General features: G+C 46.4%; 1 protein-coding gene across 16 annotated transcripts in view; it reads left to right on the top strand.

Annotated features, from left to right (window-relative positions):
- Positions 1-12,568, top strand: part of Prosap (SH3 and multiple ankyrin repeat domains prosap) — a 75,699-nt gene extending 63,131 nt beyond the window's left edge. For 10 of the 16 annotated variants that reach the window (XM_086831377.1, XM_086831341.1, XM_086831384.1 and 7 more), the window contains 9 exons: positions 1,718-1,843; positions 1,906-2,237; positions 2,301-2,469; positions 2,763-2,957; positions 3,299-3,365; positions 4,636-5,088; positions 6,470-7,127; positions 7,191-9,092; positions 9,153-12,568. In XM_086831377.1, the coding sequence (XP_086687503.1) occupies positions 1,718-1,843; positions 1,906-2,237; positions 2,301-2,469; positions 2,763-2,957; positions 3,299-3,365; positions 4,636-5,088; positions 6,470-7,127; positions 7,191-9,092; positions 9,153-10,788 (5,538 nt within the window). In that variant the 3' untranslated portion in view covers positions 10,789-12,568. The remainder of the gene's footprint in view (positions 1-1,717; positions 1,844-1,905; positions 2,238-2,300; positions 2,470-2,762; positions 2,958-3,298; positions 3,366-4,635; positions 5,089-6,469; positions 7,128-7,190; positions 9,093-9,152) is intronic. The other 6 variants (XM_086831405.1, XM_086831397.1, XM_086831412.1 and 3 more) reach the window with 1 other exon arrangement.
- Positions 12,569-12,879: the final 311 nt, after the last annotated feature.

Genomic DNA, 12,879 nt, shown 5'->3' with positions numbered 1-12,879 from the left:
AAATTACCAATTATTTTAAAGCTTGAATTTTTGTTTTTTATAATTTAATGTTTATGCTTAATAGTTTAAATTTTAGTTCTATAATTTGATGTTATGGTTTTATTTTCCTTTAATTTGAAAAACGTACAAATGAATGTACATGCTTATAATGTTTGTTTAATTTTAATTTTAATTAAAAACCCCGTTTATTCGACTCTTTCATTTTTGAGCCCCGTTAAATAGAAATCTCGATAAATCGAATTCCCGTCTAATTTGTAAAAAAAGTGATCCCCTTGCCATTACGAATTATCGGGACTCGACTGTAATATATCTGCTAAAATAATGGTATTCTAATTTCAGTCAGAAGCTCTAAATGCAGTGAAGGATTCGTTTCCGACCCCATAAATCATAAATATTCTTGATCAGCATTAAAAGGCGAATTGATCCAGCTAATTTTTTTAAGAAAACAAAATTTTTTAATTGTTGTCGATTTTTAGAAAAAATGATAAGGGGTTACATCATTAAAATTTGCAAAAATTTTAGGTTTTAAACTGGGTATGCAGATTTGTTAACCTATTAAAAACTAACATAGGACAGCTTTCCGAATTAAAATTAGTGCATTTTTGGCTGAGTTATGAGATTTTAAACCTTGAAAAGTTATCATATTATAATATAGATTTAAATATAGATTTTAAGGAACCGCTTTGGCTTAGTTATGTTCGATTTCCGATGAAACTATTAACCTTAAAAACAATACATTTTTTGGTTAATTGGTAACGAAGTTATGTCCCCGTTTTTCATATAACCACCTGGCCATCTAAGACCATTTTCCACACACACAAAAATGTGGAGGAGGAGGCGGGGGGCAGGAGAAACTGTTCACTTTAATGGCAACATTTGGCACATTATGAGGCAACATGGCAACAGCCTTTCAGTGGCACTTAAGGGCGTGCGGAATGGGCCAAATAGAACAGGGAACACACACTCCCCACACACACACACACACACACACACACACCATGCAGCATACACACACGCACTTTGCATAATTAATGCAGCGCTTGGCAATGTCAAACCCGTTATTCACTCGAGACATTTTCCGGTAGAGTCCTCTCTCTGTGCATCATAGACCAAACTTTTCCGGGATGAATGTAAGGTTGGAGGAGAGGAGGAGAGCAGTGCTGTAGCATTTTTTTTATGTTTAATTAAAACAAGAAATTGCCACTTAAAGGCGGCGGTAAATTATGAATACCAAGCATCCTGGGTGCCTGTGTTTTGGCCTCTCTCCCAGTTGGATGTCCTTTCAGCTGCTACTTACATATATGGAAGCTGCAGTCACGCGCTCATTAGCGAGGACATTGTAAGGCAGACAACACATGAAAAACATATAAAATGCACTGCAAGTCAATGATAATAGGAATAAATAATATTTACAATTCAGAAAAGAAAGTTTCTATACAATAATAAATAAAGTAGATAGAAATATGTATTTAGAAACTCATATCATATATTAAGTTAAGTTTGAAAGACACATTTTCTCCCTGTGCTTATACCTATAGTATTTATATGCACAAGTACAGGGAGGAAGTTCAGCCATTGCTAAGGCCGGAAGTCTTTTGTGCCACTCGCACGACTTGAGCACGACGTCAATGGGTGCACCTGATTCAGAAAAATAAAACACACACACCCATTTGTCAACCCGTTTCTCACCTCCCTGTTTTCCTTCTCCATTTTCCAGGAACTCAAGGAGAGCTTCAACTACGGCCTGTTCGCTCCACCTGCCAATGGCAAGGCTGGCAAATTCCTGGACGAAGAGCGTCGCCTGGGCGACTATCCCTTCAATGGACCCGTCGGCTACTTGGAGGTATGTCCCTGCAATCAGTTACGAATCTATCTCATTTAATATTTCTCTCATTGTACTTTCAGCTCAAGTACAAACGACGTGTCTACAAAATGCTGACCCTGGACGAACGCCAGCTCAAGGCTCTGCACACACGGGCCAATCTGCGTCGCTTCCTGGAGTGCATCAATGGGGGGCATGTGGAGAAGATAGCCAAGATGTGTGCCAAGGGTCTGGATCCCAATTTCCACTGCTCGGAGAGCGGCGAGACTCCGCTGACGGTGGCCACGGGGGCCAAGAAGCCGAACAAGTTGCTCATAGCCCTGGTCAACGGAGGAGCCTTGTTGGATTACAGGACTAAGGATGGGACCACGGCACTGCACAGAGCTGTGGAACAGGATTCCCTGGAGGCAGTCAGGTAGGAGGAGCAATTACGATATCCAATTTGAAAGTCTTTCTAATAGTTTCCTATGGTTTACAGCACTCTCCTGGAGCTGGGAGCTTCGCCCAACTATCGAGATGGACGTGGCATCACTCCCTTGTACATCTCCATCACCCGAAAGTGTGAGGCCAAGATCACAGAGAGTCTGCTGCATGATCATGCCACACTCGGAATCCAGGACAGTCAGGGCTGGAACGAAGTGCATCAGGTGAGTCGGTGACGGTCCTTGAAGCGAGTGCAACCCGGTCTGATTCCTAACAGCAACCCAAGCTTTGAACCCAAGCCAAACCCAATTCCCGGTGATTTGTGTTGGTTGAACCGCCAATTAATTATTGATTCTCTTCTCTCTCTCTCTCTCTTCTTTATTTATTTAACTTATCTATTTCTAACTCTAAACCAATACAAAACAAAAATTCGCTTGCTAATACTTTGTAACCCGCGGTGTGGCTGCTGCATCCCTTGGCTACCTCCGTACGTCGTGATTCCCGATTCCGGTTTTAGGCCTGTCGGCATGGCCTGGTCCAGCACCTGGAACACCTGCTGTTCTATGGGGCGGACATGGACGGGCGCAATGCCTCCGGCAATAGTCCGCTGCATGTGTGCGCCGTTAACAACCAAGAGGCCTGTGCCCGTATGCTTCTCTTTCGCGGTGCCCAGCGCGGTGCCCAGAACTTTGCCAATCAAACTCCCTACCAGGTAAAGATCACAGTCTCTCTGTCTGGAGTTGAGAGATTTGTACAGGGAAAGGAAAATAGAGGAGACTGATACCATTTCTGGAATAATTTCCAAGCTTATATGAGTGATATTACTTCCTATTCCTTCTCTGTGCAAAACTCTTAACTCTTGAAAGTATTTCGTTTGTTAACTCGTAGTTTTGTAGTCTCTAAGCTGGTACTTTTGTGCTGCTGCTGCTGCTGCTGTAGTTACGCTTTGTAGTTCAGTTACAGTGATTAAGTTAAGCATTTAAGTTATTTGATTTAATGACTTGATTTTTGGTTCCGGTTATTTAATACGTTTTTGTGATTCCCCCTCTCTAGGTGGCTGTCATAGCCGGCAACTTGGAACTGGCCGAGATAATTGAGAACTACAAATCGGAGGATATTGGTAAGTGCTGGTTGACTTTTTAAATAGATCCATTCATTAAATACCACCGACAGAACTAACAACAGCTCATACTCATCTCAAACTCAAAACTGCAAAACCCCCAAAAATCCCATTTAAAGGGAAGAACATCTTCCTGGTTTATCCTTGTTTCGTATTACCTTTCTCAGTTCGTTTGCTCTACTCAATCTATTAAAATATAATTATAATTCTGTATTCATCTCAAAAAATATGTAGTTTCCTTTACAACTTGGTTCGAATCACAGTTTTTTTCCCCCAAAAAACATTTTGTGTGTATCACTCAATCTCATTCTCTATGAACACACCGCATCATCAATCAATCAATCAATCATCCAACTTGATCATCTAGGTCTCTCTTATCCCAATATCAATATCAATGTACAATACTCGTTTTATATATATTAATAATCCTTTCAAGTTCTATACAAAGTGCAACCTATATATAAATATACCCAAAACAAACACCTTTTCGTATTTTGCATTTGCTTGCTTTTGAGATTTTTGCTCTAAATATATAAATGTATTCGAAATCAAATAGTTCCAAACTCTTTTTGGCTGTTCTTGTTCCGTGTGTTTTGTTCAATGTTTTCCTACATTTACTACCACATTTCACATCAATAGCGAGTTTTCTTTGTTTGTGTGCGGGCAGGACATTTGTAGAGTGTCCTTCTCGTCTATATAGTTTGCTTATTTCGATCACAGTCGCTTAGCCTTTCGGTAAAAGATCAGTGTAAGTAAGTGTAAGTAAGGTGTGTAATCCCGGCATACAAATAATCGTTTAAGCTGGGCCTTAGTGCCTTAGAGTTATTATTATTTAATTTTAATTTCTAATTTTAAAAATTTTTGGAAAAAAGATTGAGTAGAGAGCGGACTTTTGGGGCTTTGGGAAAAAGATTCTACATAAATTGAAACTTCAATAAATAATAAACTCCAGCAAATCTTTATCGATTCTATTGATATAATCGTGAAATATACAAATTTAATTCTTTATCTTTTGTTTTGAATTTTCATGTAACTTATGAATATTTCATTTTATTAATAGTTTTCCAAATTAATTTTAAATTGTTTTTCCAAATGAGAAGCTATATTTCTTGAAGTTGGACAACGTTTTCCCCGCACTCAAAGAGTTCTGAATGTTAGCCGGACTTGACCACTGACCATAACAAATCCCAACCTTATCCCAACCAATCCCTTAACCCTTTCCCAAACCAAAAGACACATTCTAAGCGAATATCCTTGATCCACCACACAGTTCCCTTCCGCGGACCGCCGCGCTACAATCCGAAGCGACGCTCGGGCATCGGGTGGCTCAGTGCCAATGGAGCCGCCGGTGCCGCTCTCCTGGCGGCGGCTGGCGGTGGCTTTGGTGGTGCAATGGTTGCCAATGGCAGTGCGAATGGCCACCTTAATGGGAATGGCATCGGGAACGGCGGAGCTGGCGGTGTCGGTCTGATGCTCAGCCATCAGAACCATCAGCAGCTCCTGGCCGGGCACCACCAGCAGCAGCAGCAGCAGCAGCAGCAGCAGCAGCAGCATCATCTGCACCACCAGCACCACCTCCAGCTTCATGCCCTGCAGCTCCATGGCCCCCCATCGCCCTGCCCCTCAGAGCACATGCTGGGCGCCTACAGCTCCGCCAGCTCCAGCCTGTCCGAGGGCTCCTCTGGCCACCGATCCCATGAGGATGACATCAGCATTGTGACAGGTGAGGAATATATACAAATGTTGCTTTGATTTTGCTCTCCTGATTTCGCCACTTTATTTGCATTTTAGTTAAGTTTATGTTTAAGTTTTTTATAAGTTATGGGGAGGCAAAGCTTAGACAATATTTATATATATTGTAAAACGAAACAGATAAGTATCTTTTGAACTATGTTAAATCTATATATATGTCAGCATGCGTTTTGGTAGACTTTAAAAAAGAAAATTTACTGAATTGTGCATGCTTTCTTCCATCATAAATAATGCACTATAAAAAATCATTTAAAAATCATTGAACTATGTTTATATTAGAGAAAATTGCGGATACAGATTAAATACATTATTTAAAGAATAGATCAAGAATTCCTTGCCGGAAGCTGCTCTGTCTCTTGGACCTAAAAGTAGTATACTTTACCATGTTCCGAACGTAAACATCGGTGCCATATCCTGCTTAAAGTAGATTTAAATGAAAAACGATTAACGTATTATTTTCTCTATTTTTTATTTTGGTTTTTTTTAAGTAATAAACTATACACAACTAGGGTAACTTTAAAACTATTCCATATACAATACAATACAAGATTAAAAAAAAAAATGCCTATAATTAAGAACATTAAATGAACTATCCCAGATTCATATCAGTTTAAAACTTAAATAACCTAAAACAAGAAAGGAAATCCACTTCGGGATGCCGAAGCTTATATACCCTTGCAATTTACCATTAAATTATAGCATCTAATCGGAAATTGATCAAACCTAAGCTTAAAATGATCACATTCTTTATATATTTATACTAAAATTTTATCGATAAATTAAAGTTTAAAAACGTTCATAACTCAGCCAAAAATGAACTAATTTTAATTCGGAAAGCTTTTCTGTGTTAACAAATCTGCATACCCAGTTAAAAACCTAAAATTTTGGCAATTTTTTGCAAATTTTAATGATATCATTTTTTCCAAAAATCGACAAAAATTAAAAAAATTTAGTTTTCTTTAAAAAATATCAAGATCGATTTGCCTTTTAATGCTGATCAAGAATATATATGATTTATGGGCTCGGAAACGATTCCTTCACATATTTTTAAGCTTGTGAACACAAAATTAATACACTGCAAGGGTATAAATATTTACTACTATTTAAATAAACTCGCAGATAACTCGCAGTTCATATTGTGTCTGTGCTGTATCTCTTTACCATAAGCCATCGCTGTGTCTGTCGGTTCACTGCATCCGCTTGGTCTCTACTCTGCTGGAGGCTTCTCCCTCCAATCCCCGACATGTGCATGCCTCTCGTCTCGATACATGAATATTCCCGACCATTAAAAATCCGAAATGTTACTTGCACTCACTCTCGCAACATCCTGCTCCTCGTCCTCCTTCGAACAGATAAATCCCTGGGCGACACCAGCGACATCATCAGCGACTCCTCGGGCGTGGGAACCAACTCGGATTCGGCGGCCTGTTCCATTGGCCATCCCAGCACCACGGTGGTGTGCATGGAGCCCTATCCCGGCAACACTGTCGGCCACATTCGCCTCCAGCCCGGCGATGTCATCGAGGTGGTGGGCAGCACCGACTGCGGCCTGCTCGAGGGCTATGTCCGTGGCACCAATCAGTCTGGGTTCTTCCCCGCCGACTGTGTCCAGGAGGTGAGTCTGCGCCAGAAGCACATCACCAATGTGATGACCGCCAGCACGGGCATGGCGCCGCAGCAACAGCAGCAGCAGCAGCAGCATCAGCATCAGCAGAACCAACAGCAGCACCTGCAGCAGCAGGCGCCCGTATCCTCCGCCGCCTCCTACCAGGGATCTCCGCAGCTGAGCCTTGGAGGACACTCGGGCAGCTCCAGCACCCTGCTGCAGCAGCCCCACCAGTCGCCCTCGCTCTCGGTGGCCAGCAATGGCTCCTGCCAGCAGCCGGGAGAGACCAACGGAGGCGGAGGTGGAGGAGCTGCTGCTCAGTCTGGGAACGTTGGCAGCAATCACAACAATAATCACTCCGTGGGACAGTACAGCAGCGCCACAGCGCCGCGCATCAAAAAGAGGCAAGTCCATTAAGATATGTACTCAAAATCCCTACTAATCCCAGCTTGGTTACTCCTCCACAGCGCCTACAATGCCCCACGTTCGGTGGTGCTGCACCGCGCCAAGCGCGGCTTCGGCTTCATCCTGCGTGGCGCCAAGGCCAGTTCCCAGCTGATGCAGCTGCGTCCCTCAGAGCGTTTTCCGGCGCTCCAATATCTGGACGATGTGGATCCGGGTGGCGTGGCAGATATGGCTGGACTCCGGCCTGGCGATTTCCTCCTCACGATCAACGGCGAGGACGTGAGCGCCGCCTCCCACGAGCAGGTGGTGGAGATGATCCGCTCGGCGGGCGCTCTGGTCAACATGACGGTGGTCTCGCCCCAGTTTCCCCACCAGATGCAGGCCAGTGCCCAGTACCTGCCCAGCGGGGCACGTGCTGGCAGCCAGCACCTGAACAGTGGACCAAGCACGCCGCAGTCGTCACATCGCCAGTGCGCCACGCTGCCCAGGAAGATGGCGGGTCCGGGAAGCAATGGCGGCGGAGGGTCCTCGGCCGGAGGAAGCGTACGCATGGCACCGATGCCACCACGCCGAGATCCCAAGACCACGCTCAGTGTGGGCCGGGCCAGAGCCAAGTCCATGGTGGCTGGCCTCGAGAATGGAGGCGAAAAGGAGGATGACTTGCCGCACACCAAGTCCAATTCGGTGGAGTCCATTGCCATGCCCGCGCCGGGAGGCAGCGGTGGTGGCGGCAACCAGACGGGACCTGGAACGCCCGTTCAGCTGCGCACGGCCAGCATCAAGGCGCGACCCACTTCCAGCAGGATCACTGCTGCGGAGCTGGAAGAGCTCTTCCAGCGGCAGCAGGGCGAGGGCAACGCAGCGAATGCCAGTCGCTATGCCACCATGATGACCAGCTCGCGCTTCCAGTCGGGCACGGACAGCGGGGCGGCCACACCGCCCGCCTCCAACGGTTCGCCGATGAGGACCGGTCCCCTGGTCTACGGCAGCGTGGCCGAGATGAAGCGCAAGACGGCGAGGAGCAAGCACGGCAGTGGAACACTACGCGGCAAGCCAGTGGCCACGCCAACGGTGGGTGCCGGCGGCGGAGCAGGAGGCGGACGCGACCTCAAGCGGTTCCACTCGACGCCCGATCTGCACGGTCCGCAGCTACATGGCTCGGCCTCATCCATTTGGCAGGCGGCCGGCAAGGGTCACCACTCGCAGGACGATGTGGCCACGCTCCATGCCTCCCTGCAGCGCCTGAACTCCAACCAGGGTGAGCTGAAGCTGGGAGGATTGGCAGGACAGGCGGTGCTCCCACCACCGAATCATCCACCGCCGCCGCCACCCGTGGGCCAGGTGGTCAAGGTAGAGACGCGCAGCAGTGTCTCGGAGTACGAGAGCACCGTCTCCTTGCAACAGAAGCTGAAGAAGCGCACGGAGAACGATGCGGTGACCAGTGCCGCCATCGATGGCGTCCAGAGCAGCTTCAATCCCTCGGCGAATGCCAAGATCTATGCCTCGCCCCAGGAGCTGCGCAACGTGATGGCCTGGAAGTTGCGGCAGGCGCAGGAGAAGCCCCAGCAGGAGACATCCGCGGGCTCCCAGCAGCCGGTCAGTCAGTATGCGGCTCCCACGCAGATGCGACCGCCACAACAGCAACAGCAGCAGCCCACGGCAGTGGCCTCCCACTACGCTGCTCCTCAAGTGCAGGTGCAGGTGCAGGTTCAGCAGGTGCAGCCAGCGCCTCAATCTCCGCCAGCACCACCGCCACCACAGCCACAGGCAGCGCCAGTGCCGGCACAGAATGGAAACAGCAATGGAAACGCCGGATCAGCTCCTCCGATTCCCGAGCCGGACTACAGCTGCAGCGAGTCGGACGGCGAGGACGAGAACTCCATTCTAGTGGCTCGCAACACCAAGCTCAACGAGAAGATTGCCCTGTTCGATGTGCCCGAGACCAGTGGCAATAGTCAGGCCAGGTAAGAGCTCCATTATAGATCCATGGAATTTCCACTAATCCCTTCCTTTATCCCACACAGTGGCAGCAGCTCCAACTCGGGCAGCGCCTCCATTTCCCACTCGCTCTCCGTGGAGGAGATCCAGCGCATTCGTAGCAATCTCAAGACCTCCAAGTCATCGCCGAATGGCTTTGCCAAGAAGCCAGAGGAGGAGCAACAGCAAGCCCAGCAGCAATCCCACCAGCAACAGCCGCAGCAGCACTTGCAGCCCGGCGAGGATGAGTGCGACAATAGCAGCTCCGGCGTGAGCAGCGAACAAGAGCAGCAGATGCAGGCCCAGGCACAGACTGGGGCACTTGGCAAGCCCACCGATACCATCAAGAAGAAGCCTACGGTAACCATTGTGGAGGAACCCAAGACCATACCGGATCAGCCAAGCCAAACGAAGCCCATGGCCAAGACCACGATCAGTATAGGTGGCGGAGGCGGTGGTGGAGCCACGGCCACGCTGACAGTGAAGCAGCTGGTGCAGCAGCAACATGCGCCCGTCATTCAGCAGCAGCAGCAGCAGCTGGGCGGAAAGCAACCACAAACAGTGGCCAAGATGCTGCCCCAAAGCAACGTCAGCAACGTCAACGTCAATGCAAACAACAAGGTAATGAGTCCCCAAGTGCTGGGTCGCATTCCCAACCACCATCACCAGCAGCAGCAGCAATCGAATCCGAATCAGAAGCTGATCGCCACCCAGCAGCAGATCCTGCAGCAGCAGCAACAGCAGCTGGCCCACCAGCAGCACCTGCAGCAGATCCTCAAGGCGAAGGCAGCAGCGGCCGGAGGAGCCAGCAACACGGCCGCCTTGGTGGCCAAACACCAGCAGCAGCTGCACAAGGGCAATAGCAACAGCAGCGGCGGCCACGAATCGGAGATGGAGCAGCGCTCCGATGTGGAGGACGACGATGGTGATCTGAGTCCCTCGCCGCCGGCCAAGGCCTTCCAGCGTCACAATTCGCTGACGCGCAAGCAGGCGGCCGCAATTGCCATGCAAAGGGGCGCCACTAGGACCTCGGCCGTGTCCCTGATGCAGCTGCCGCCGCCCCTGGAGGCGGATAGCGATGGCGAGCCGACGTCGCAGCATACGCTTCAGCGTCAGACCCATCCGGCTCATCAGCTCCAACTGCAGCAATTGCAACTGCAGCAGCAACATCCACAGCAGCAGCAGCAACAGCAACAGCCGATGGTTGTGGGCATGCTGCCCAGCGGACAGCTGGTGGCTGTTGCCTCTGGCGCTGTTGTTGCTGGCGTTCCGGGCGTTGGATCAGCGGCTGCGGTGCAGCCGGGCAACAACAATCTGCAGCAGCTGTGCACCGACAATCTGGTGTTGGCGCCGCCGCCGCAGTTCTGCGATTGCAACGATGCCAAGCACGCGCCGCAGCCGCATCTGCCAACGAGCCAATACCATCCCCAGCAGCAGCAGCAGCAACAACAGCAGCAGCAGCAACAGCAACATCAGCAGCAGCAGCAGCAACTGCAGCAGCATCAGCAGCTGCAGCAACAGCAACAACTGCAGCAGCAACTGCAACAGCAGCAGCAGCAGCAGATGCAACTGCAGATGCACCAACGGCTGTCGGGTGGCGCTGGTCCCGGCTCCGTGGGCACCTTGGGCAGGGTTCGCATTGTGGGGGCCATGCCCAAGGCGAACCACCACAGGCTGCACTAAGCAGGCAGAAATCAAATCAATCGTTTGCCAAATCGTGTTACATTGTTAGTTAGTGTTAGTTGTTAGTCCAAACAACAGTCATTGCCAACTCTCACAACGAAGAAAGAAACTGCACCCGATTTAATGGCTAAAAAGGGATCACGTTCGAACTGCAATTTGTTTGATTTCCCAGTCTTTTAATTACTTTTATTATATATTTATTGCGTGTGATATAAATTTATGTAACTAAGCGCTATTTTGTAATCGAAACAGCAGCAATATCTAACGGTTAAAACCCAAAACCCCCCATAGAAGCCTCTTGAAAACAAACTGAGAGGCAGTCGAAGGAATAGCATGCATGTTCTATTCGCATTTTCGTTCATTTCAGTTTGCTTTCGAGCCCAGTCTTAGTTCGTAGACAAGTTCATTTATTCAAGTATCCATCCATTGATCATTCGTGTTCGATTTAGTGCACAAAACACACACATTTAAGCGGAACACTAAACACATTTAATCTAAATACACAAACTAGCGTAGGTTTTTATAGGCCTAAAGGGAAGGAAGAAGGGAAAGCACCGAGTAACAATAATATTTGAATTTGAGCATTTAGCCGAATTTCCAAGTCAAGTCAAAGTCAACTAAAACTAAATATAAAACTAAACCTAAACCTAAACCTAAACAATACTGAAATGGATAAAACGTATATAATGTTTTTAAACCAAGTATTTATAATATTAACGTAAACGAAAATATTTCAATAGGCGGCAAATTTTATAATCCGAAACGAGGACAACAGAAAATTGAAAAAAACGTAAATTTTTTGCTAGTAAAATTTACAGATTTTTACTTTTAACCGAAGAAGAGATCTTTTGTATAATTGTTTTTTATAGAGAAAAACTTTAACTTGCCAGAGTATTACAGGAGCAATGGAGAAACATGAAGTAGAGAAGGTTCTCAAGCTTGTATCGTCAACAACTTATATAAATGCGTTTTCACGTTGTAACAATTATTATACAACTAAGGCTGATTTTACTGCATAAAACAAAAGAAACACATACAGAACACGAAGACCCAGACAAGGCATTCGCTCTCACAAACTGAAAATGAGTTATAAATAAAGTGGAAAGCGTACGAGAACGAGTACGAGAAGGATAACTCCTATATTAACCAAGCAAGCGATTAATGCATTTACAAAACATTGTTTAAACGGAAAGCACTCTTTGAGGTATATGGCCGGATCGGATCGGATGGAGTTATAATGTAATCGCACCTTTAGCACTAGCATCTAAGTGTTGAAAAGTTAGCAAAAGCCGAAAACTAAATCCCTAATACAGAGTATAACAAAAACAGTAACGCGTACGAGTAAATATATTGGAAATTCTAGCATCTAATTAGGTTCTAGCACACACACACTTTTTAGTTCTCGCAATAGTTGCTAATTATTTGTAAATTGTTTTTAGTTCCAACACAAATATTATATGATTAGCCATCGTCAAGCTTGTTAATTTTTAAGTTCAACTCTGCCTAGGAAACCCGCGCGGAGCTGGGAGTGCTCACGATTACGTATAGCCTGCAATTGCGAAAGCTAGCATATAGAAAGAATATTGCTCCACGATAATGTTAAACGATTAAGCAACAAGCACACACCATCCCCCCCCCCCCACACACACATATACTTTAAATGCATGTATTTAAAAATGGAATAATATATGGAATATTTAACATAAGTCGTAAAATATGCAATTATGTATTATGAAAACCATGCGTATGAAGAATCAATAAATATGAATGAAAACTATGATCGAAAAGTGTTTGAAACAAAGTGAAGGGAGCCATTTCCTCCACCTTCACTGCGTTTTATAAAATTTTCAATTTTCGGAAAAATGTCAAAAATTTATTTCTTGACCGGACATGGCTAGAACGACTGGGCTGTTGATGCTGATCAAGAATATATATGGTTTATAGGGTCGGAAATGACTCCTTCACTGCGTTTTAATCTTCTGACTGAAGCTTTACTCTGCAAAAAGGTATAAAAACAGACAATTTTCTTAAATAATCGGAGTTTTCCGAACATCATAATTAAGCCAAAATAGCATTAATTTTGATTCGGAA

This window comes from Drosophila serrata, unplaced genomic scaffold (assembly GCF_035046125.1).
Source record: "Drosophila serrata isolate PLE 108 unplaced genomic scaffold, ASM3504612v1 contig_26, whole genome shotgun sequence".
In the NCBI taxonomy this organism is placed as follows: Eukaryota; Metazoa; Arthropoda; class Insecta; order Diptera; family Drosophilidae; genus Drosophila; species Drosophila serrata.
This window is presented reverse-complemented; position numbering and strand designations above follow the sequence as displayed.